The sequence below is a fragment of the Nyctibius grandis genome, chromosome 17, assembly GCF_013368605.1.
Source record: "Nyctibius grandis isolate bNycGra1 chromosome 17, bNycGra1.pri, whole genome shotgun sequence".
Lineage (NCBI taxonomy): Eukaryota > Metazoa > Chordata > Aves > Nyctibiiformes > Nyctibiidae > Nyctibius > Nyctibius grandis.
In genome coordinates this window covers 10,211,341-10,236,859 of record NC_090674.1, presented here as the reverse complement: position 1 = coordinate 10,236,859, position 25,519 = coordinate 10,211,341, and the positions used below count along the sequence as shown (strand labels likewise).

Here is a 25,519-nt window from a genome sequence, read left to right as displayed (position 1 = left end):
ACCCCCCGACACGCACACACATGCACAAACACACACGAACACACGCTCGCACCCCAACACGCCCCCCCCACCCCAGCTCCCCCCTCCCTCCCCCGCCCCCTCCCCGCACCCCCCCCGCCCGTCCCCCGGTGCCGCCCCCGGTCCCCCCGCCCCGCCCCGCCGGCAGCGCACTCCGGGGCTCGGCGCGATCGGGCGCGGAGCGGAGCCCGCGGCTCTTCCCCGGTCCCGGCCCCGGTCCCGGCCCGGCCGGGCCATGCTCTAACGGTGCCGGTACCGGTACCGGGGCCGAGCGGGGCGGCGGAACGGGGCAGCGGCCACCCGGTGCCCGGAGCGCGGCCGGGACGGGAGCATGCGGATCCTCCTCCTCTGCCTGCTGACTCTCGCTGATAGCCGCGGGCAAGGTGGGTGAGCGGCACCGGGCACCGGCACCGGGCACCGGGGAGCGGGTACCGAGCGTGGGGGACCGGGTACCGGGCGGTGGCAGCGCGGGGCCGCCCGAAGTGCGAGTCCCAACTCCGCGGGCAGCGCTCCAGCCCCCCGGGCCCGGCTCGGCTCGGCTCGGCTCGGCTCGGCTCGGCCAGCGGCTCCGCTCCCAGCCGGTACCGGCGGGATCAGAGCGGCTCCGGCCGGGGAAAAGCGGCGGCTTCGTCCCCCGGGAACCGGCGGTTGGATGCGGGGAGGGGGATTCTGGTGGCGGGGGACCCCCCCCCCCCCCGCGCCGTCCCCGCTGCCAGCCCCGGGGCGCTCCCGCCCGGCTGCGGGTACCCCCGTCCCGGTGCCCCCCGCCCCGTTATCGGCGGGTCCTGATGGAGCCGGGTCCGGTTCTCCCGTCTGTTCCCCCGGTTCTGGTCCGGTTGGATGCCCCGGGCTGGGGTCAAGGTCTAGGGTGTGTGTCCCGTCCCCCCCGCCCCAGTGTGGGTCCTGATCCCCCCCCAGTCCCGGTCCCGCGGGGCTCCCGGGGCTGCGGAGCCGGGGTACGGGGGGGGCAGTGGTGGGTGTCGGGCAGGCGAGGGGACCCCAGGGTGAGGGGGGTGCCCCAGCAGTGGGGACCCGGCCATGGGGATGGTGGGGATGCTGGTGGGGAGCCGGGGGGGGGGCCGCCGTCCGTCCATCCGTCCGTCTGTCCGTCCGCAGGGAGCCGAGGGGGTATCTCGGGGGGCAGCCAGGACCCCCCCCTCCCAACCCTGGCAGCGCTTGGGAGAGGGGCTGGGGGGGAGCATGGGGTCCCCTCTCCCCCCCACTGGCTTTCCAGTGCTTTCTACAAGACGGGGGGGCAGCCTGAGCCCCCTCCCCAGGCCCTGGCTGACCCCCAAAGCTCTGGGGAAACTGAGGCACGGCGGAGCTGCTCGGCCGAGGTCACACAGAGCAAGAGGAGCGGAGCTGGGGGGGGGGGACAGCCCCGCTGCCCCCCCCAGGGCCTCCCCGAAGCTGGGCCTCGCTGCCCCGCCGGCGAGGGGAGCGGGGAAGTGTGCCATGCGTGCAGCGAGCTGGCGAGGTCTCAGCCAGCTCATCCCTCCGCAGGGCTGGAGCCGAGCGGTGCCCTGCGCCGCCGCGGCCTCCGGCTCCTTCCCTGCTGCAAAAATCCAATCTAATTTTTAATTAAGGAGGCGGCGTTGCTAAGATGCCAGGAGGAAGGGGGGAAAAAAAAAAACCACCAAACCAAATCGAGTCGACCCGGGGTTTAAAAGGAGCGTGTAAAGCTGCTTAGGGGGGCCGGGGGGCTGATCCCGGGGCCGGGGGGCTGATCCCGGGACCGGGGGGCTGATCCCGGACCCCCCCGTGCGGGGCCGGGGGGCTCCGCTGCCCTCCCAGGAACAAAAGCGCCCGCTCTCCCGCCCGGTGCCATGTGGATGTGGTCGGCCAGAGGGGCCCAGCTCCGGCATCGCAGGGACGAGCCGGGTGGATGTTGGGGGGGTCACATCCCTGGGCGAGCCACCCCGTGACCCCCCCGAGCAGCCCCATCCCAGTCCCCACCATTAAAGTTTTGCTCTGGCCTCGGAGAGGAGCCTTGCTCTAAACTGGGGTGCTGGGGGGGGGTCCCTGCTGCTGTTTGGGGGCAAAATTGGGGGGTCCCTCCCCCCGGAGCTGGCGTGCGGGGGGGGTTTGGTGCCATTCATGCTGCCACGCACGAAGATGTTGAATGGGTTTCATCACTCTTCATTTCTCCCTAAATAATTTTCTGTATCTTATCTAAATGAAACCCATTATTCTTCCCCCCGTTTCAATCACTCGCCGTGATTGCGCCTCAAATTGAAATATTTATTCATTTTCTGGGCGATTCTTCTTCTCTTTGTGGGGTTTTTTTTTATCCCCCCCCCTTCCTTTCCCTCTGAAAAGCAGCAAAATTGAAGCAGCAGCGAGATGGGGGCTGCCGGAGGGGCGGCAGCGGGGGCTCGTCCCCAGGGGCTCGTGGGCCACCCCGGCGTGTGGCCCTGAGACCCGGCGCGCTCGCTGCGTGCCCCAGCTGAGCCCCGCTGCCCTGGGGGACGTCACCCCTGAAGGAGCAGGGGTGGCCCCGGGTGGTTTGAGGTCAGGCTGGTCCCTTCGCTGGTGACTTTTTCAGGTGAGCTCGGAGGGAGGGATGTGACCCCCTGGCCCTGGGGCAGGAGGGATGGTGCCAGGGCACAGGGCCACCCTGGCTAGCCCCAATCCGGGCTGTTAATGCCTTCGGTGGCTCCCCAAGGGGGAAGGAGGTGAAGGAAGGCCCTGGCACAGCCAAGGAGATGATGGGGACGGCGACGGGCACCTGCCCGTCCTCCCTCTGGCACGGCGGCGGCAGCTCGGCTCCCCGCATGTCGCCGGTGCCGTGCCGTGGTTTGTGATATGCCCGTTGTCTGCTGCAGGGTGATAAAAGCCCCTGGGAGATGCTCTGGGGCTGAGCCGTGGCGGTGGGGGAGGACGGTGGGCATCACCACCGGCCCCCCCGGGGCTGGGGGCTGCGCCGGAGCTGGTGGCACTCGGCATCGCGCCCTGGCTGGGGGCATGCGGGGAGCGCTGGCGATGCTGGTGGCCCCTGGGCCACCGCGGGGTCCCTGGGCTTCCCGTGGGCACTTGCCTGGGTGACCCCCCCGTCCCACGCGGTGCCCTCGGCGCAGAGCTGCTCTCCTGGCGGAGCGGATCCATCCCTGGCACCGGTTTGGCCTCGCAGCGTGTCCCCCTAACCCCCCGATGCCACGCGGACCCCTGCCAGCCGTCCCCCACGTCCCCCCTGCGCAGGAGCCTGGGGCACCACGATCGAACCCAACTCCCCTCCGGACCCCCCCGGCCCCAAACCACTCGGTGGAGGGGGACAGAGCCACAGCGCGTCACCGCAGCAGGGTGACACCCCCAGCCCCGCAGCCACCCTTCAGGAAACCATTTAGGCCACTGGGATCGGGGCTCGCGGGCACTGGTGGGGTTTTGCCGATGCTTTTCCACCCTCCGGGACGGGCACGGGGAGGGCACGAAGCCCCTTTCCCACCCCGGGGGTGTCTCCATCTTTCCCAGGGGTGGAGAGCGAGGGACGGGGTCTGGATGTGCTGCCCCACTGCGGGGCCAGGGCCAAGGCAGCCTTCGGGGCCGGCGGGACGGGCCGTGCCACGGCAGCCACCGCCCCGTGCCGGGACTTGCCCGGGCAGCCTGTGCCAGGGCTGAATCACCCGGTGCCGCGCTGGGGCCCGGTTCGCCAGCGGGGAGGCAGCCAGCCCGACCGCGGACCCCCCGGCAGCGTCCCCTGCCAGCCCCGCAGCACCTCTGCGGGACCTGGAGCCGTCTGTCTGTCTGTCTGTCCCATGACCTGTGGGCACCCAACCGTCCGGAGGTGAAACCAGGGTCCTCGGGCACCTCTCTGCCACCGGCCAGAGCCCAGCGCCGTTAATTACATCCCCATCCTTTAATTCGGGTTTAATCCCGAGCCAGCTTCTCCTCCTGGCCTAGTTCCTACCTGGGATCCTGCCGCACGGGATGCCAGCTCCGCTCACGGGACCGTGGCACGCGGGGGCTGCCCGGCCTCGCTGCTCCTCTGTCCGTGTGTCCGTCCGTCCGCCACGCAGCCCCCCGCCGCGCCGGCAGCGCGGGCATCGGAGCTAACCCTCCATAAAGATTCCCCTAATTGCTTGCCTTACCTCAGGTTTTATCATCAAAGCATCCGTTATTCCCTCTCTAGCCTCCTTTTCTTTTTATTATCTCTTAATTAATCACTCCAGCTTTCACACTTAGCAGATAATTACAGTCTCCTGGGCACACAGCTCATTTTCATAACCTCCCGCTCCCAGCCAGGAGCGGGCACGGCGCGGGAGGGGGGACGGAGGGGACGGAGGGACCATCCTGCGCTGGCAGCGGGACCCACGGCACTTCTCGTGGTGGCAGCGTGGCCACCACGTCACCCTCCGGATGGGCGAGCGGGCAGCGCCGGGTACCAGCCTAAAGGGGGGGATTAGAGGGTGAGGAACCCCCCGGGTACTGGCCTGAAGGGGGGATTATAGGGTGAGGAACCCCCCAGGTACCAGCTCAGAGCGGGGGATGCTCAGGGAGGGACCCCCAGGTACCAGCCCAAAGGGGGGGATTAGAGGGTGAGGAGACCCCAGGTACCAGCTCAGAGGGGGGGATTATAGGGTTAGGAACCCTCCGGGTACCAACCTGAAGGGGGGTGTTATAGGGTGAGGAACCCCCCGGGTACCAGCCTGAAGTGGGGATTAGAGGGTGAGGAGCCCCCCAGGTACCAGCCCAAAGGGGAGGATTATAGGTGAGGAGACCCCAGGTACCAGCTCAGAGGGGGGGGATTATAGGGTGAGGAACCCCCCGGGTACCAGCCTGAAGTGGGGATTATAGGGTGAGGAACCCCCTGGGTACCAGCCTGAAGGGGGGATTAGAGGGTGAGGAGCCCCCCAGGTACCAGCCCGGAGGAGGGGATTATAGGGTGAGGAGCCCCCTGGGTACCAGCCCAAAGGGGGGGATGCTCAGGGAGGAGCCCCCTGGGTACCAGCCCAGAGGGGGGGATGCCCAGGGAGGAGCCCCCCGGGTACCAGCCTGAAGGGGGGATTAGAGGGTGAGAAGCCCCCCGGGTACCAGCCTGAAGGGGGGATTAGAGGGTGAGGAGACCCCAGGTACCAGCTCAGAGGGGGGGATTATAGGGTGAGGAGCCCCCCAGGTACCAGCCCAGAGGGGGGGTGCTCAGTGAGGAGCCCCCCAGGTACCAGCCCAAAGGGGGGGTGCTCAGGGAGGAGCCCCCTGGGTACCAGCCCAGAGGGGGGGATGCCCAGCAAGGAGCCCCCTGGGTACCAGCCTGAAGGGGGGATTAGAGGGTAAGGAGCCCCCCAGGTACCAGCCCAGAGGGGGATGCTCAGGGAGGAGCCCCCTGGGTACCAACCCAAAGGGGGGGATTATAGGGTGAGGAGCCCCCTGGGTGCTAGCCCAGAGGGGGGGATGCCCAGCGAGGAGCCCCCCGGGTGCCAGCCCAGAGAGGGGGATGCCCAGGGAGGAGGGGGTCCGGGTGACGGGGCAGAGTTCAGGGTATCTGGAAGCGGGATGGAGCCCTGCTCCGGGATCCAGCCTGGGCTCCGCTGGCAAACGAGCCCCTTTCCCCTCAACCCGCCGCAAAAGTCCCACCGTGGCACCAGCCGTGGCACAGCCGGTGATGCCAGGCCCCGGTGCTGGGCTGGATGTGGCGCTGCCGGGGTGGCCGCTGCGAGGGGACGGTGGGAAGGAGGGAATTGAAGAGTGAAGCCACTTGGGGAAGGAGCAGGGAAGGGAAAAAGGGGGAGCGAGGCCTTTTCTGCAAGGGCTGGGACATAAAGGGCTGCCAGCGCTGCCATGGCAACGGGCGGATTATGATCCGAATGGAAATCAAAATAAGGGGGGGGGGGAAGGAGTGGGGTAAGGAGGAGGGGAGGGAAAACAACTTTTATTTCCAATCGGAGAGCGGTTGTGAGCCTTGGAGGGGTTACCATGGGAACGGCGAAGAAAAGGAGCGGGGGAAAGTGTGCGTGCAAGGGAGCGCGGGCGTGGGTGTGCGAGGGGGTGTGTGGGCGTGTGAGGGGGTGTGTGGGTGTGTGAGGGGGGTGTGTGGGTGTGTGAGGGAGCACGTGGGCGTGTGAGGGGGTGTGTGGGGGTGTGAGGGGCTGCGTGGGTGTGCAAGGGGGCGTGTGGGTGTGCGAGGGGGTGTGTGGGCGTGTGAGGGGGTGTGCGGGTGTGCAAGCAAGCATGTGTGCACATGGGTATGCAAGGGGGTGCGAGGGAGTGCGAGGGGGTGTGTGGGCGTGCAAGGGAGCACATGTAGGCATGGGTGTGCGAGGGAGCACATGTGCACATGGACGTGCAAGGGGGTGTGTGAGGGGGTGTGTGGGTGTGCAAGGGGGTGTGTGGGTGTGCAAAGGAGCACGTGTGCACGTGTGCATGCAAGGGGGTGCGTGGGTGTGCGAGGGGGTGCGTGGGAGTGTGTGTGCGTGCAAGGGAGCGCGCAGGCGTGGGTGTGCGAGGGGGGGTGTGGGTGTGCAAGGGGGTGTGTGGGTGTGCGAGGGGGTGCGTGGGTGTGCAAGGGAGCACGTGTGGGCATGGGTGTGCAAGGGGGTGTGTGGGTGTGCGAGAGAGCACGTGGCCATGCAAGGGGGTGTGTGGGTGTGCAAGGGGGTGCGAGGGAGTGTGTAGGTGTGCGAAGGAGCATGTGTGCACGTGGGTGTGCAAGGGGGTGCGAGGGGGTGCATGGATGTGCGAGGGAGTGTGTGTGCGTGCAAGGGAGCGTGTGGGCGTGGGTGTGCAAGGGGGTGCATGGGTGTGTGAGGGAGCACGTGTGCACGTGGGTGTGCGAGGGAGTGTGTGTGTGCGAGGGAGCGCGTGGGCATGCAAGGGAGCGTGCAAGGGGGTGCATGGGTGTGCAAGGGGGTGTGTGGGCATGCGAGGGAGCGTGTGGGTGTGCAAGGGGGGGTGTGGGTGTGTGAGGGAACGTGTGGGTGTGCAAGGGAGCACATGTGCACGTGGGCGTGCAAGGGGGTGCTGGCCTGCACCCCGCTGCGCCCGCCGGAGCATCGCAGCGGTGCCGGGAGGCGCGATGGGGCGCGGGCAGAGCGGGGGGACGCAGAGGAGCGGGACGAAGGCTGCGGGCACCGTCGCGGGGGGCTCCTCGGGCCAACGTGCCGCCCCCTGACACTGGGGACACCCGTGGGTGCTGCGGGGTTGGGGGGCACCCAGGCTGCCCCCTCCCCTGGTGCTGAGTCCTCGCCGGGCTCGTGGGGTGCCAAGGACAACGCGGGGCTGGTCCGGGGGTCCCGTCCCCATCGCTGCCCTGCGCAGAGCAGGGCCCTCAGCCCCTGCCAGGGGGAGCGGGGGGCTCCAGCCCCCTCCTCTCGCTTCCTCCCTTCCCTTTTCGTTTTTTTCTTCAAAAAAAAGTGGATTTGATTTAAAATAACAGTTCGAGAGGGGATTTCCCACCCCATCCCGCTGCCAGCCTGGGGTCGGGGCGCACAGAGCTCCATCGCGGGTGGCCAGGGAGGACGGGGGGTGCTGAGCCCCCCTGGCCCGGGGCCGGTGGGGTGCTGGAGGTGTCCCAGGGGCTCGTGGTGGGCTGGGGGACGCGGGGTGCTGGGCTGGGTGGTGTGTTGGGGTGGAGGCTCCCCTGGGGCCGCTCAGGGAGGAGGCAGGAGAGCAGCAGTGGGGGAAACTGAGGCACGACACCCTTTACTTTCCCCATCAACGTGGGCAACCCCAAAGCAGGGCCCTGGTTCTCCGTCCAGCTCCACACACTGTTGGCCCCAAAAGCTGGGGAGCAGCATGATGTGACCCCCCAAAAGCTTAACACCCCCCCAAAAAATACCCCCCCATCCCCGGCAGCCCCTCGCCTGCGCTCCCAGCCCCCTGCCCGCTGCGGGGAGCCGAGGGTTAAGCTCTGCCTTTTCTTTCCCTCATCTTCCAGAGAGCCTTGGCAGGAAATTCCTCAAATTCCAGCCTTGTGGGATCATCGCTGGGCTCCGACCGCAGGAGCGGGGAGCGGGGAGCCAGGGCTGCTCCCTCCAGCTCCAGCTTCTCCCGAGCAGGATCTGCGGAGCCCCAGAGGGGAGGGAGGGCTGCGTGTCCCCCCCCCCCCCCAAATCCAGGGTCACCCCCAAATCCAGGGTCACCCCACTGGGATGGGTCCCCCCCCACAGTCACAGGCACGAGACATGGGGCTCCCAGCTCCCAGTTTGGGGTGACCAAGCTGGTGTGAGCTCAAACTGCTATGGGACCCCCCCCAGTGTGAGCTCAAACTGCTGTGGGACCCCCCCCCAAATATCCCCAGTGGGGTGGGGGGGACCCAAGAGCCCCAAATCCTCACGGTGGGGGGGGGCACGTGGCCAGTTTGGGGTACAACGTGGCAGCTGGGGTTCCTCAGCATGGGGAGGGGTGGGGGGGGGTCCCACCACCCCATGGGGTCCCCCCACCCATTGGGGTCCCCCCCGCTGCCCCCGTGCCGGGAGGATGACCCAGGGAGGCTGGGGAGGAAGGAGCCCCAATTCCTGCCCGTGTTCTCCGAGGGGGGAGCAGCCAGGGTGGGGGGAGCGATGTGGGGTCCCCACCACGTTCGGGGCGCAGCCGGAGGGGGACCCCAGCCCGTGCCCCGTCCCCGTCGAGTCTTTTCCCTTCAAGCCCCGTTCCTCCCACATTCGGTTTATTTATTAAACCCTTTTTGCTTGGGATCGAAACCAGCTGCTGCCAACCCCGTCGGGGACACCTCGTGGGGATAAGCATGGGGCTTGAGCCGCCCGTGGGGAAACTGAGGCACGGGGTGGGGTGTGCACAACCCGCGGGCCCTGTGGCACACGCAGGTCCCGTGGCACACGCAGGTCCCATGGCACACGAGCTGCTTGGGTGGCTGATGAGGCCAGGGCTCGTCCTCTGGCTCCGTACGTGTGGATGTGGAGCCCCATATCGCAGCCCCATGTCGCAGCCCCTTATAGGAGCCCCATATCTCAGCCCCTATCGCAGCCCCTATCGCAGCCCCATATCGCAGCCCCATATCAGAGCCCTTTATCAGAGCCCCATATCGCAGCCCCATATCACAGCCCTTTCTTGCAGCCCCATAATACAGCCCCATATTGCAGCCCCATATCACAGCCCCGTATCGCAGCCCCGTATCGCAGCCCCGTATCGCAGCCCCATATCACAGCCCCATATCGCAGCCCCGTATCACAGCCCCATATCGCAGCCCCATATCGCAGCCCCATATCGCAGCCCCGTATCGCAGCCCCATATCACAGCCCCATATCAGAGCCCTTTATCACAGCCCCGTATCCAGCCCCATATCGCAGCCCCATATCACAGCCCCATATCTCAGCCCCATATCACAGCCCCATATCAGAGCCCTTTATCACAGCCCCATATCACAGCCCCATATCGCAGCCCCATATCACAGCCCCCTATCGCAGCCCCGTATCGCAGCCCCATATCGCAGCCCCGTATCACAGCCCCATATCGCAGCCCCATATCGCAGCCCCGTATCACAGCCCCATATCAGAGCCCTTTATCACAGCCCCGTATCCAGCCCCATATCGCAGCCCCATATCACAGCCCCATATCTCAGCCCCATATCACAGCCCCATATCAGAGCCCTTTATCACAGCCCCATATCACAGCCCCATATCGCAGCCCCATATCACAGCCCCGTATCGCAGCCCCATATCGCAGCCCCGCGCTCTCCCAGCTGCTCGTCCCGATTCCACGGGATTGATAATCCCATTATTAAGCGATGTCTCATTAAGACATCTGTAACGAGGGCGCTCACAGGCAGCTCGCTGGAAGGAGGCCAGCGCTGCTTAAATATTTCTTTCCCCCCCCCCCCCCCCAATTAATGATTTGGGATTTTTATCCCCCCCCTCCCCCTTTTCCCCCCCTTTATTCCCCTCCCCCTCCCGCGCACACAAACAAAAGTCTTAATTAGACATTGTTCCTAACAGGGATATTACACAAATTAATTAAACTCAAGCCAATAAACAGCCCTGCTCCATAATTCTGCCAGCCCCAGCAATGAAGAGGGAATAACGAGGGGGGAGGCTCCTGCTGGGGTGGGGGGGGGGGTCCCCCAGGGTGCTGGGGGGGGGCTCGGGCTGGGGTCTGTGTCCTCTGCCCTGGGGACCCGCTGGGAGATGCTGGGGTGGGGTGAGTGGGGTGCAGGATGTGGGGCTGGGGGGGCTGCCTCGGGGTGCTGGGTGCTGAGTAGGGGGTGCTGGGTGCTGAGGGGGGCGGTGCTGGGTGCTGGGAGCAACATCTGGAGCCCCCCCGCACATCTGCAGCCCAGGCCTTTGTGTTTGGCAGCGGTGCAAAGGGCAGCGGGAGGAGGAGGAGGAAGAGGAGGAGGAGGAGGAGGAAGGCTGCTGGGGGGTGAAGGCAGCCCCCGGTCTGCGCCCTCACCCCTTCTGTGGAGCCCCCCCCCTCCCGGGACCCCGCAGGGACCCCCCGCACCCAGGGGTGCTGGGGGCCGAGGGAGCTCGTCTGGGGGTGGCACGGGGGTGTCCGTGCTCGCCCGGGGTGTGCACATGGCTGCACACGCGTGTGCACACGCATGGCCTGTACGTGGGAGCTCACGCTCCCGGCTCGTGCACACACAGACATTCCCGTGCAAGCACGCAGCGGGTGCACACACACACGTGAACACACATGTGCACACATACCGCTGGTGCACACACACACACATGCTCCCACGCAAGCACATGGCTGGTGCTTCCATGTCCCTCGCAGCCCCCCCGCAGCCCCTGTGCCCCCCGCAGCCCCCCCATGTCACCCGCAGCCCCCCGCAGCACCCCATGTCCCCCATGTCCCCCGCAGCCTCCCTTGTCCCCCGTGCCCCCTACAGCCCCCCATGTCCACTGCAGCCCCGTGCCCCCTGAAGCCCCCCGTGCCCCCTGCAATCCCCAGTGCCCCCCACAGCCCCCCATGTCACCCACAGCCCCCAGTGCCCCCCACAGCCCCCCGTGCCCCCTGCAGCACCCTGTGTCCCCTGCAGCCCCCCATGCCCCCTGCAGCCCCCAGTGCCCCCCACAGCCCCCCGGGTCCCCCGCAGCCTCCCATGTCCCCCACAGCCCCCCGTGCCCCCAGTGCCCCCCACAGCCTCCCGCAGCCCCCCGTGCCCCCCGCAGTCCCCCATGCCCCCCATGTCACCCGCAGCCCCCCTGCCCCCCGTGCCCCCCGCAGCCCCCAGTGCCCCCTGCAGCCCCCCATGCCCCCCTTGTCCCCCACAGCCCTCCATGTCCCCTGCAGCCCCCAGTGTCCCCCGTGCCCCCCACAGCCCCCCGTGCCCCCCATGTCCCCCGCAGCCCCCCGTGCCCCCCGCGCCCCCCGCCTCGCCCCGCTCGGGGCCGCCCCAGCCCTTTGTCTTTCTGCCTGGCTGCCCCCTTTCACCGCGATCAACGGCCCGAGAAAAGGGGCCGAGTTTTTCCACCACCTTTGGGGGGCGGCCGGCGGGGCCTTGCCCAGCGCGGGAGGGGGACAAAGACCCCCCTGAGCCCCCCCCCAGCCTCTGCCTGCACTGGGGGGGGGGTGGGACCCCCAAACCAGGGTCCCTTTGGGATACCTCCTCGGGGCAGGGCACGGGGGCTGTACCCAACCCTGGACCCCACGTGTGGCCTTGGGGACGTGCGCTGAGCCCCACGGGGCAGCGACGGGGGTCCCAGCCCCCCCCAGTCCCCCCCCCACCCCTCTTGCACTAAAGCAATTCATTAATTTTCTCCTCTATTTTCTCCCTCTGCCCGGCGCTGGTTTATATTTTATTGGCGGCGCTGAAAGTAATGTAATTACGAGGGGAATTTATATGTTGTTTCGTAAGGCGGGAGTTCATTTTTTTTTTTATATTATTATTATTATTATTATTATTATTATGAGGTGGGGAATATTTAAGGCTCCTCAGGAAGGAAAAATAGAACCCAATTCCACCACGTCATCTCTCCCCCCGGTGTATTTATGCCTCTTCCCGACGAGATTTTTAATTGAAAATTGTTTTGCACGGTCGCCGCGTCGGCCCTAGCTGGGTGATTGGGGTGGAAAATTTGGGGGTGGGTTATCCTCGGGCTGGTGGACCCTCGTGTCTCTTCCCCCGTGCCTCAGTTTCCCCGTGAGGACGGCCAGCGTCTCCTGGGGACCGTGGCAACGTGGGCAAGTGGTACCCAGGGTACCAGGCCCTGTCCCCGCCGGGGTGGTGATGGGGTGCGGCATGGCAGCGCCCGTCCCCCTGCCCGGGGGATAATCGAGGTGGGATGTTTGATGGGATGGGAAATTTTTGGTGTTGGGGTTGGTGCCACCCCGAAATGAGGGATTGGGAGGGTACAGGAGGAGCCGGTGGCGCGGGGACATGGCATGTGCTGGGGACACGGAGGGACCCCAGAGCTGGGGTCACACATGGGTGGCACAGAGGGGCTGGGGAGCTCCTGTCCCACGTCGCGGTGCTCCAGGGGGTGGCACTGCCAAGGTGACCCCGGGCAGGGCACGAGGAGGGGGGAGGCGGTGGGGACGCGGTGGTGCCGGGAGCGGGTGGGGAGGAGAGGCGGCGGGGCCGGGGGAGGGGAAGCCATCGCCTCCTCATTTGTTTTTATAATTTTTGCCTTTTAAAAAATGAAAATAACTGGAGCATCCTTTCCCCGGAGAGCTGCGGGAGCGGGGAGGCACGGAGCGGCCCCCGCCAGCACCCTGCGGGGACACTGGGGACGCCCGAGTGTCCCCAGCCCTGGGGGAAACTGAGGCACGGTGCAGCATTGGTGGGTTGTGGAGGCTCCTGTGCCCCCCACCACGCCTGGTTTTCCCCCTTGGTGGGGGTTGGGGTTAAAGCAGCCCCAGTGCCACAGGGGACACTCAGCCAGGCGAAGTGACACCCCCCCGAGATGGTGACGGCGATGGGGGCCAGGCTGGATGTGGCCCCATCCTGGTGCCTCCCGAGCCCGGGCGCTGGGCGCTCGCCAACGATGCGCTGGCGTCATATGATGGTGTTGAAATACTTTCCGTTCCTGGCGGGATGGGGAGGATCCGCCAGCGCCGGGAGCAAAGCCAGGGTGCGGGGACCGGAGGGAGCCGGGACGGGGACCGGGATGGGGACAAGCGGGCGCCGAGGATGCTGGCGTGGCGGGGACGGGGATGGGGACAAGCGGGCGCCGAGGATGCTGGCGTGGCGGGGACGGGGATGGGGACAACTGGCCACCGAGGATGCTGGTGTGGCAGGGATGGGGATGGGGACAACCAGGCGCCGAGGATGATGGCATGGTGGGGATGGGGACAACCAGCCACTGAGGATGCTGGTATGATGGGGATGGGGACAGGGACAACTGGCCACCAAGGACACTGGTATGGCAAGGATGCGGATGAGGATGGGGACAACCGACCGCTGAGTGTGCTGGAGTGGCCAGGCTGGGGCCAGGATGGGACAAGCAGGCACGGAGGGTGCTGGCACAGCCAGGGTGCTGCCGGCTCCCCGCGCATCCCGGCGCAGCGGCCGGGGGATTCAATTAACGAGGAATTAAAGGATGGTAATATTCAATTAACGTCAATCAAAGCGGGATTACGGGCGAGCGCTCGCGGGGGCTGAGAATGAAGCGGGGGGCGAGGGGGGGAGGGACAGAGCTTTGACCCCCAAATTGTGCTGCCAGCACCGAGATGGGTCCTCAGCTGCCGGTCCCCCCGGTGTCACCACCCCAGGGCCACCCCCCCAGGTGGCTTTGCCACCCACCGTCCCGCCAGGGCAGTGTTAAAAAGCCAAGAGGAGAGAGAAGAAAATAGATGAGTGGCTCCGGGCGGGAGCAGAAGCGGCTCCTCCTGCCAAGGCCCGGCCTGTCCCTGGCCAGCGCGGCCGTGCCAGGACCGTGGCAGCGGAGGGGCGTCACCAGGCGTTGGTGGCACTGGGGACCCTCCCCAGCAAAGATTAATTTACTGGCCGGGAGCTGCTGGCGAGCGCGGTGCGGGGTCGGGTGGCCACCGGATGGGTCCCCATCCTGCCAGGGGCAGCGGTGACCTGGGGATGCTGCGGGAGGTGGTCAGGGGCATCTGAGGATGGGGCAGCTGGCCCTGTCCCCATCCCTGCCATGCCAGCATCCTCGGTGGCCAGTTGTCCCCATCCCTGTCCCTGCCACTCCAGCATCCTCACTGGCCGGTTGTCCCCATCCCCATCCCCACCACACCAGCATCCTCAGTGGCCAGTTGTCCCCATCCCTGTCCCCATCCCCGCCATGCCAGCATCCTTGGTGGCCAGTTGTCCCCATCCCTGTCCCCATCCCTGTCCCCATCCCCATCCCCGTCCCTGCCACTCCAGCATCCTCAGTGCCCAGATGATCACCCTGGGTGTCCCCCCCCATCCTCCCCACAAAACCCGCCGAAGCCTTGCCCCATCCCTAGGGTCAGGATGGGGCCCCGCTGCCACCCCAGGGCCACGCAGCGCGGGGGGTCACTGGCCTCGTGGCCATCCCCCTTGTGTCCCTGCCCCGATTTAGCTGAAAGACCCAAATTGCCGGAGCCTAAAATAGCCCCGACGCCGGGCGCAGCGGGGGGAGCGCGGGGACGTGCCAGGGCCGATCACGTCTCAGTGCCAGCGCATCCCCCCCCTGTGCCAGCGCCTGGCAGGACAGGACCCCACAGGCGGGGGGGACAACTGCGTCCTTGGTGGCCTCCACCAGCGCTGGGCGGCCGGCGCTGAGCTCAGCCCCATTCCGTGCCTCAGTTTCCCCACGCAGGCGACGGCTCCATCACCATCTCCCACCGGGGTTATTTCGGGGACGATTTTTCCGTGCCATCGCCTCGCGCAGGGTGACGGTGCCTCGGGGCTGTGACAGCGGAGGGGACAGTGCCCTGGCCGCAGCATCCTGCACGTCTCTCCCTTTCCGCAGGGAACCCAAATCCTCTTTTCTCTCCGGAATAAAACCACCGAAGGCGTTTGGGGGTTATTTTTTTCCCCCTCCTTATTTTTTTTTTTCAATATAAATAGAAACGACTCGGGGAGAGGAAGGGGGAAAGGCTTAAATTGAAAAAAGCGGCGAGAAGGGGGAGAGGGAGAGAGATAAAATACTAAAATAAATTAATAAAATCGAATAAAACCCCGAGCGCGGCGAGATTTAGCTCCATCTGAGAGCTGTCAGCGCGGATCAGCGGCGCCGCTTTGAACCCGGAGTTAAGAGCGAGAGGAGGGAGAGGGAGCGGAGAGCGGCCCCGGGGCTCCGGCAGAAACAGGGGGAGACGGGGCGGGGGGGGCTCCCCGCACACGCCACGCACACGCGTGTGGTCCCGTGTGCAGAGACATGTTGGGGGTGTGAGTGCGTGTTGGCAACGCGCGTGTAGGGGTGCTCGCACGTGGGTGCGTGCTCCCAGGCGCACGTGTGTATTCCCCTGCACACACGTACGTGCTGCTGTGCACACGTGTGCGTTCCCACGCACAGAGGCATGTTCTCATGCACACATGCACGTGCTCCCATGCACACAGATGTGCTCCCGTGCACACAGACGTGTTCCTATGCACGCATGCACGTGCTCCCATGCACACAGGCATGTTCCCATGCACACATGCACGTGCTCCCGTGCACACAGACGTGCTCCCATGGACACAGGCATGTTCCCATGCACACAGGCGTGTTCCCATGCACACATGCACATGCTTCCACGCATTCCCATGCACATGGATGCATCCCCATGCACACAGGCATGTTCCCATGCACACACGCACGTGCTCCCATGCACACAGGCATGTTCCCATGCACACAGGCACGTGCTCCCATGCACACAGATGTGCTCCCATGGACACAGGCATGTTCCCATGCACACAGGCGTGTTCCCATGCACACATGCACATGCTTCCACGCATTCCCATGCACACAGATGCATCCCCATGCACACAGACATGTTCCCATGCACACATGCACATGCTCCCATGCACACAGACGTGTTCCCATGCACACATGCACATGCTCCCATGCACACAGGCATGTTCCCATGCACACAAACGTGTCCCCATGCACACAGACGTGTCCCCATGCACACATGCACGTGCTCCCATGCACACAGACGTGTTCCCATGCACACATGCACATGCTCCCATGCACACAGGCGTGTTCCCATGCACACGCGCATGTGCTCCCATGCACACAGGCATGTTCCCATGCACACAGGCGTGTTCCCATGCACACATGCACATGCTTCCACGCATTCCCATGCACATGGATGCATCCCCATGCACACAGGCATGTTCCCATGCACACACGTGTGCATGCACGCTCAGAGCCCAGGGCTACCATGCCTGCCACGGCAGCGGGTGGGATCGGCTGTGCCGAGATGCTGATGCTTCATGGGGGATGGCGTGGTGAGGAGAGGGGGGCATGGTGACGAGGGGGGCACAGTGACGAGGGGGAATGGTGAGGAGAGGGACATGGTGACGAGGGGGACATGGTGACAAGGGGACACGGTGACGACGAGGGCACCCCTCGCCTTTTAAGCCCTGGCCTTGGGGAGCCGCCCGTCTCCTCGGCGCGATGCCAAGGCCCCGCGGCACCTTCCAGCGCAGCCTCCCCCGCACCCGCTGTCCCCTATCACCCTCCTCCAGACTAAACAGCCCTTTGCCCGGCAGGACAGGATCCTGGGGTGCCATATCCCGGGGTCCTGGGTGCCATATCCCAGGGATCCTGGGTGCCATGTCCTGGGGATCCTGGGTGCCACGTCCCGGGGATCCTGGGTGCCACGTCCCGGGGATCCTGGGTGCCATATCCTGGGGGTCCTGGGTGCCATATCCCGGGGATCCTGGGTGCCACGTCCCGCAATCTCAGGGTACCAGGTCCCAGGGATCCTGGGGTGCCCCACCCTGGGGTTTTGGGGGTGCCTGGTGCTGACTCTTTGGGGTACTTCTTGGCACAGCCTGGCGCTGCCGCACGTGTGTCATGGCAAGGGCATGGGGCACCCCTCGAGCAGCCCAGTCATGCCGTGCCATGCCATGCCGTGCCAGGCCCAGCCAGCCATGCAGGCGGAGACCACGCTGGGGACGTAGTGGCTTCGTTCTCCGCAGCTCGCTCATGCCCAGCGGGGATTTCTGCCCCCCCCTCGCCCGTGCCACGGCAGAAATCACGTGAATATTACAAAAAAAAAAGGCTTTTAAGGTGGGGGGAACCGCTGGGCTCCTCCGCCACGATGCCCCTCGCCCTGCTGCCCTCCCAGGGTCCCCATCCCCTGCCCCAGGGCTGGCACATGCCCCACGTCCCCCCCGCCGTGTCCTCGTCAATACCCGCTGGCCACGTGATGGGCACCGAGATCGATCCCGGCTGCAGCACAAGGCGGGGGCTCAGGAGCCCAGCGTGGGGGGTCCCACACCCCTGGCACCCCGGGCACTGCCCGATGCCCCTCCTCTGTCCCCAGTGGCGCAGACACGGTTCGTGGAGGAGCCCGAGGACCAGACGGTGGTGGCCGGGCAGAGGATCGTCCTCTCCTGCGTGGTGCTCAACTACTCCGGGATCGTGCAATGGACCAAAGACGGCCTCGCCCTGGGCATGGGGCAGGGGCTCAAAGGTACCCGCGGGGCGGCGCCGGGGGGCTCTGGGGGCGTCACCGCGTGGGGCAGGGGCTGTCACCGCGCAGGAGCCTCTCGGGCGTTACGTCTCCAGGGATCCTACATGTGCCAGGGATCCCACACGTGCCAGGGATCCCACGTGTACCAGGGATCCCACGTGTGCCAGGGATCCCACGTGTACCAGGGATCCCACGTGCACCAGGGATCCCTGGCACATCCCACGTGCGCCAGGGATCCCACACGCGCCAGGGAACCCACGTGTGCCAGGGATCCAACACATGCCAGGGATCCCACGTGCACCAGGGATCCCACGTGCACCAGGGATCCCACGTGTGCCAAGGATCCCACGTGCACCAGGAACCCCACGTGCACCAGGAATCCCACACGTGCCAGGGATCCCACGTGTGCCAGGGATCCCACATGTGCCAGGGAACCCACGTGTGCCAGGGATCCAACACATGCCAGGGATCCCACGTGCACCAGGAACCCCACGTGCACCAGGAATCCCACACGTGCCAGGGATCCTACATGCACCAGGGATCTCACGTGTGCCAGGGATCCCACGTGCACCAGGGATCCCACATGTGCCAGGGATCCCACACGCGCCAGGGATCCCACACGCGCCAGGGATCCCACGTGCACCAGGGATCCCACGTGTGCCAGGGATCCCACACGTGCCAGGGATCCCACACGTGCCAGGGATCCCACACATGCCAGGAACCCCACGTGTGCCAGGGATCCCATGTGCACCAGGGATCCCACACACACCAGGGATCCCACACGTGTGCCGTCCCCGCAGCCTGGCCGCGCTACCGCGTCGTGGGCACGGCCGACTCGGGCCAGTACAACCTGGAGATCACCGACGCCGAGCTCTCCGATGACGCCGTGTACGAGTGCCAGGCCACCGAGGCCGCGCTGCGCTCCCGCCGGGCCAAGCTCACCGTGCTGAGTAAGGAGCCAGCCCCCCACCACACCCCATGTCCCCCACCCCGTGTCCCCCACCCCGTGTCCCCCACCCCGTGTCCCCCGAGCCATCGCAGGCACGGCAGATGGCCTGGGAGGGGGGGGCTGTGAGCTGGTGGGAACAGCCCTGCCCCAGGGGCTTTGGGGTGGCACTGCCAAGGGTGGGGGTACCCGGGGGTCTCTGCCACCCACTGCCAAGCTCAGTGGGGTCCCCCTGTGTCCCCTGCCCAGTGTGGGGCTCAGTTGGGGCAGGGCAGGGGGGTTGCCAGGCAGGGTCCCTGAGCACAGGGGTCCCCAGGCAGGGGGGTCCCTGGGCAGAGGGGTCCCTGGGCAGGGGGGTCCCTGAGCACAGGGGTCCCCAGGCAGGGGGTTCTCTGGGCAGGGGGGTCCCTGGGCAAGGGGGGGTCCCCTGACAGGGGGGTCCCCTGACAAAGAGGTCCCCAGGCAGGAGGGTCCCTGGGCAGAGGAGGCTCCTTTGGGTATGGGGGTCCCCGTACAGGGGGGTCCCTCCCTCTCTGCCCCTCCCACCACCTCACCCCTCCACCAGACCCCCCAGTCCCCATTTCCATCGTTACCCACAGCTCCCCGGGGGGGTTCGCAGCAGCCGAGGCACCCACCCCGCTGTCCCCTGTCCCCTCTGCAGTCCCCCCCGAGGACCCCACCATCGACGGAGCCCCCGAGATCCTGCTGCGCGCGGGGACGCCGTACAACCTGACCTGCCGGGCACGCAGCGCCAAGCCGGCGGCCACCATCGTCTGGTACCGGGACGGGCTCCAGCAGGACGGAGCCATCACCAGCACGGTACGGGGACACGCCGGGACCCCGCACCCATCCCCTTGCACCCCGGGCCGTGCCTCGGCGTCCCCAGCGCGGTGCTGGGAGCCAATGGGGACCGCCCCCTCCCCGTGGCAGGAGGTGTTGGCCGATGGCAAGCGGGAGACGACCACCAGCCAACTGGCCATCAACCCGACCGACCTGGACATCGGGCGGGTGTTCTCCTGCCGCAGCACCAACGATGCCATCCCGGCGGGCAAGGAGACCTTCGTCAAGCTCAACGTGCACCGTGAGTGGGTGCCGGGGGCGGAGGGGACGGTCCCTGCGTGGCGGTGGTGGCACAGGGGTGTAGCTGGGGCAGGGGGCTGGAGATGAGTTGTCGGGGTGCCCGGGGGGTCCCTCCAGCCCCGTGGTTGGAGCTGGGTCGCTGCAGAGGGGCTGTGCCCACGGCGGGGGTTCGCCCAGTCCCACCCGGCTGGTGCCAGGCTGGAGCGGGGAGGCCAGGCTGGGACTTGGTGGTGAACACCGACCTCCAGTGGCTGCTGCGGGAAGGGTCTGCCCTGCCCGGGCCCGGCACCCACCCCAGCACCCACGGTGGGCAGGGACGCTGGGTGCCCACGGTGAGCACCCACGATGGGCAGGGACGCTGGGTGCCCACGGTGAGCACCCACACTGGGAAGGGATGATGGGTGCCCACACTGGGAAGGGATGCAGGGCACCCACAGTGAGCACCCAGACCGGGAAAGGATGCTGGGTGCCCACGGTGAGTGCCCACACCAGGCAGGGATGCTGGGTGCCCACGGTGAGTGCCCACACTGGGAAGGGATGCTGGGCACCCACAGCGAGCACCCATGATGGACAGGGATGCTGGGTGCCCACCCTGGGAAGGGATGCTGGGTGCCCACAGTGAGCACCCACACCAGGAAGGGATGCTGGGCACCCATGGTGAGCACCCATGCCAGGCAGGGATGCTGGGTGCCCACCCGGAGCATCAGAGCTTTTGGGATCTCCCACCCCGCAGGCCATGCCCCGGGTGGCAGCGTGGGGAGGGGGCGATGCGGGCAGCGCTGGGCAGGGGGCTCCTCCTTTTGTCCCCTCTCCCTCTGCCACGCTGACCCGGTGCCAGCGCCCGTGACGGCTCCGTCCGCCCTCCCGCAGATCCCCCGACCGTCACCCTGTCCATCCAGCCCCAGACGGTGCAGGAGGGCGAGCGGGTCGTGTTCACCTGCATGGCGACCGCCAACCCTGAGATCAAAGGCTACAGGTGAGGGTCCCGCGGGCCCCCAGGAGGTCCCTCCCCGACCTCCTGGCGTGGCTTCAGCGTCAGCTGGGAGCACGGAGGGGTCAAACGGGGCCACGGGGGTCCTGTGCACCCCCTGAAGGTGCCCATCTCGGGTCTCTGCCCCCCCCCAAGGTGGGCCAAGGGCGGGGTGATCATCGAGGACGCCAAGGAGAACAAGTACGACACGCAGGTGGACTACACCTTCTTCACCGAGCCCGTCTCCTGCGAGGTGCACAACGACATCGGCAGCACCAACGTCAGCACGCTGGTGGACGTGCACTGTGAGTGGGGCAGCACCCCCACCCCACCCCAGCACCCCCGGGCTGCTGCCAGCTCCTCACCTTCTCCCCCTTCTCCACCACCATCTCCAGTTGCCCCACGGATCGTGGTGGACCCCAAACCCACCGTCACGGACATCGGCTCCGACGTGACGCTGACGTGCGTGTGGTCGGGCAACCCGCCGCTGACCCTCACCTGGACCAAGAAGGAGTCCAACATGGTAGGGTTGGAGGGAGGGTGGTCCGAGGAGGGTGGGGGGTCTCGTGCCCCCCTCCCTGATACCCCCATGGCGCTCGCACCCAGGTCCTGAGCAACAGCAACCAGCTGTACCTCAAGTCGGTGACGCAGGCCGACGCGGGGCAGTACGTCTGCAAAGCCATCGTGCCCCGCATCGGCGTGGGCGAGCGCGAGGTCACCCTCTTCGTCAACGGTGAGTGCGTGGTGTCCCCACCCCGTGCCAGACCCTGATCCGGGACACGGGGGGGTCCATGCGGTTGCGGCACGGCGTGCCCCCCATCAAGCCCCCCCTCCTTGCCCCCCGCAGGCCCCCCCATCATCTCGAGCGAGGCGGTGCAGTACGCGGTGCGCGGGGACCGCGGCAAGGTGGAGTGTTTCATCGGCAGCACGCCGCCCCCCGACCGCATCGTGAGTGCCACCGGGCTGGGGGGGACGGGGTGGGGGGGACAACGCTGAGCTGTGGGTGCTGACGCAGCCCCCCCTCTCCTCCTCCCCACCACCCCGGCGGGGCCAGGCGTGGGCCTGGAAGGAGAACGTTTTGGAGGCAGGGACGCTGGAGCGGTACACGGTGGAGCGGGCTAACACGGGCAGCGGGGTGCTCTCCACCCTCACCATCAACAACGTCGTGGACGCCGACTTCCAGACGCGCTACAACTGCACGGCCTGGAACAGCTTCGGGCCGGGCACCGCCATCATCCAGCTGGAGGAGAAAGGTAGCGCTGGCACGGCACCGCGGCCACCTCGCACGGCACCGTGGCCACCTCACATGGCACTGTAGCCACCTCGCATGGCTCCACAGCCACCTCACACGGCACCGTGGCCGCCTCAAACGGCACTGTGGCCACCTCACACGGCACCGTGGCCACCTCGCATGGCTGCACGGCCACCTCACATGGCTCCACGGCCACCTCACACGGCACCGTGGCCACCTCGCATGGCTCCACAGCTGCCTGGCATGGCACCGTGGCCACCTCACATGGCACCATGGCCACCTCGCATGGCTCCGCAGCCACCTGGCACGGCACCGTGGCCACCTTGCACGGCTCTGCAGCCACCTCACACAGCACCGTGGCCACCTGACACGGCTCCACGGCCACCTGGCACGGTTCCACGGCTGCCTGGCACAGCACTGTGGCCACCTTGCATGGCTCTGCAGCCACCTCGCATGGCACCATGGCCACCTCACACGGCACCATGGTCACCTCGCACAGCTCCACGGCCACCTCACACAGCACTGTGGCCACCTCACATGGCACCACGGCCACCTCGCACGGCACCGCAGCCACCTTGCATGGCTCTGCAGCCACCTCACACAGCACTGTGGCCACCTGGCACGCCGGGGAGTCCGGCCAGGTCCCCGGTGTTGCAGGCAGCGAGGCCTTGGCGAGGGCAGGCACCCTCCTGCCGCGGCCACCTCCTGGCAGTGCCGCTGTCCCCTGTCCCCAGCTAACGTCTTCCCCGTCTCCCGTAGAGGTCCTGCCCGTGGGCATCATCGCCGGTGCCACCATCGGGGCCAGCATCCTCGTCATCAGCTTCCTCGTCGCGCTCGCCTGCTTCCTTTACCGGCGCCGGAAAGGAAGTGAGTAGGGGGGGCACAGGGGGGGTCTGCGGCCACGGATGGCACCCATGGGGTGAGGGTGGGAGGGTGCTGCCGGCGGCCGCCTCCATCCCCGGTCCCGCGTGTCCCCAGGCCGCAAGGACGTCACCCTGCGCAAGCTGGACATCAAGGTGGAGACGGTGAACCGGGAGCCCCTGACGCTGCACGCGGACCGCGAGGAGGACACGGCCAGCGTCTCCACGGCCACCCGCGTCATGAAGGCCATCTACTCGGTAAGGGACACCCGGCGCCAGGGAGTCACCCCACAGCACCAGGACGGGTGGGACCGGGGAAGAACGAACCCGTCTCTCTCTCTCCTCTCCTGCAGTCGTTCAAGGACGACGTGGACTTGAAGCAGGACCTTCGCTGCGACACCATCGACACCCGCGAGGAGTACGAGCTCAAGGTCCGGTGACGGCGCCGGGGGTGCGGGAGGGGGGGCAGGTCCCCGTTTTGTCCTGGGGGGGAGGAGAAAGGGGCCAGGGGACTCGTGGATCCTCTCCCAGCGCATCCCCCCGCTCTCTCCTCGCAGGACCCCACCAACGGCTACTACAACGTCCGCGCCCACGAGGACCGTCCGTCCTCCCGCACCGTCCTCTACGGCGACTACCGCAACCCCGGCCCGGCGCGCTACGACGCCCGCCCGCCCTCCCGCCTCTCCCACTCCAGCGGTTACGCTCAGCTCAACACCTACAGCCGCGGCCCCGCGTCCGACTACACCGCCGAGGCGGCGCCGGGGCCCGGACCCCCTCCCGGTACGGCGGGCGGCGAGACGGCGAGCCAGCTCTCCTATGAGAACTACGGGGGTCACGCCGCCTTCCCGGCGGGCGCCGGTTATGCCACCTACCGCCTGGGGTACGGCCAGCCCCCCGGCCTGGACCGGGCACCCTACGACGCCTACGACCCCATGGGCAAGTACACCAGTGCCACCCGCTTCTCCTACACCTCCCAGCACTCGGACTACGGGCAGCGCTTCCAGCAGCGGATGCAGACACACGTCTAGGGGTGGGCAGCGCCCAAAAGGAGGTGGGGGGGGGGGTGGCACAGGCAGTGGGGGGGTCCACAGGTACCTCGCGACTGTCCCCTGATATTCAGGGGCTCATCCTGACCCTCCTGCCCCGCTTCTCCTCCGGCAGCTGGACTCCAGGGGCTGTGCCACCCCTCCGGGGTTTGCTGCCGGTGGGGATGTGCCCCGAGTCTCTTCGAGCTTCCACTCATTCAGTTCGTTCTTTTCGGTACCTTCCTGGAGGAGGGAGAGGGGTTGGGGGGCATCCCACCCCCTCCATGCCCACCCTGTACCCTCCCATCACATCTGGGTCCACACGGCTGTCGGGGCCGGCTCTGCAGCCTCCCACCGGGCCGGATCCTTCCCCTGTGGGTCCCCAGCATCCCCGAGCCAGCACCCACCTCTCCCTCCTCTGCAGGAGGGAGGGGCTGCACACGAGCTGCCCCCAGAACCGCCCCCCACCCCGTCCAGCCCCCCAGGCGAGGGCGCAGGGAGGTGCTACACGTGTGCCCATACGTGTCGGGACGTACACACGTGTACGCAGCGCCCGGTTGCTGGTTTCACCCCAAACAAGCCCCGTCCCAGCCTGTTCCCTGTGCCTTGACTTCGGGGACAGCCCCCGCTTGGGGCCGGCTCCCCCCTTCCCCATCCGTCCCACCCGCCGGCAGAGCTGCAACCATGGGGGGGGTGCCCTGGGGGTCCCAGGGGATGGGGACTGGTGAGTTCAGAGCAGCAGGACCCCCCCCCCCGGCATCCGCGTGTCCCCCCATACGCACACTCGTACCTACAAGGTGGGTCCCCGTCCCGCCGCCGTCACCCTGACCCCAAGCAACACCGGCCAGCGCCGTCCCACCAGCACCAGCCGGTGTGGGGGGGTGGGGGGTGGGGGGGGATCCCTCTTCTGAATGTATATAAAGGCGTATACAGGGGTGGGAGCACCCTCCTGGCCACCAGCAACCGGCACCGCTCCGCAGCCCCATCCCCGGCACGGCCCAAAGCAGGCGGGAGCTCAGCCAGTTCCCCCAGCTCCAGGGACTGGGAGGCACTGGGCAGCCGGAGCCGTGGGGACCCTGATTTTGCTGCCTGCAGCGATGGGGACCCCGATTTTTTTGGAGGGTGGGGGCACAGGGTGGGTTTGGGGGAGCCCTTCCTGGCCACATCGCTGCCTGAAGCTGTCCCTGCGGTCCCTTGGGATTCGGTACGAAACACCTCCCCACGGTGGGGGTCTGGTGCGGGGAGGGGGATGTGCTGGGTGGTCCCCATCCCCCCCTCCCCAGCACCCCGGAGCTGGACCCCGGTGGGCTGGATTCGGCCCCGTGGCGAGCAGGTACGATTTCAGGGGGCTCACTGGGAGGCTTTGGGAAGGGGGGGTCCTCTGCCCCCCTCCTTTCCTCCCTGACCCCCCCCAAAGGTACTGGCAGGACAGGCCAAGCTCTGGAAGGTGCTGAGCCCGCGCCCAGCCTGAGCCCCCGACCCCAGGACCGCGTGCCATTTCTTGCAGTGGTGCCTGATTTACCCCCCCCCCCCGACTTGACACCCTCCTCCACACCCCCTCGCAGGGCACAGCCCCATTCTGGGGGGGCTCCCACCCCAGGTGCTGCACCCCCACCCCCCCGTCGATAGCAATACCCACCGCGGCGGCGCGGGACGGGCCTCCCGCCCCAGCCATCCCCGGGTGCCGTGAAGCGAAGCCGAAGCTTTAAATTAAACCCCCACCCTGGGGTGGGAACGGGGTCCCCCCCCACACCCCGAGACCACGGCTGAGCCCCCCAGCACCGGGCGAGCGGGTCCCCTCCTTGGCCCAGGCTGGTTTCGAGCCCTAGAGACACATCTGTGATCCCCCTCCCCGCCCCCCACCACCCATTTTTTGTCATTTTCCTTTTTTTTTTAAATATTCTGTACTATATTTTTAGTCTTAAA

At 67.1% G+C, this 25,519-nt stretch overlaps 1 protein-coding gene across 1 annotated transcript; it reads left to right on the top strand.

The window, feature by feature from the left end:
* Positions 1 to 231: 231 nt before the first annotated feature.
* Positions 232 to 25,519, top strand: KIRREL1 (kirre like nephrin family adhesion molecule 1). The gene is made up of 15 exons (XM_068414465.1): positions 232 to 401; positions 17,311 to 17,460; positions 18,261 to 18,410; positions 19,068 to 19,225; positions 19,337 to 19,487; positions 20,357 to 20,462; positions 20,613 to 20,761; positions 20,852 to 20,979; positions 21,063 to 21,189; positions 21,304 to 21,404; positions 21,511 to 21,709; positions 22,468 to 22,575; positions 22,687 to 22,826; positions 22,922 to 22,999; positions 23,126 to 25,519. Exons 1-15 carry the CDS (start codon positions 350 to 352, stop codon positions 23,594 to 23,596), a joined length of 2,268 nt encoding a protein of 755 aa, XP_068270566.1. The 5' UTR covers positions 232 to 349; the 3' UTR covers positions 23,597 to 25,519.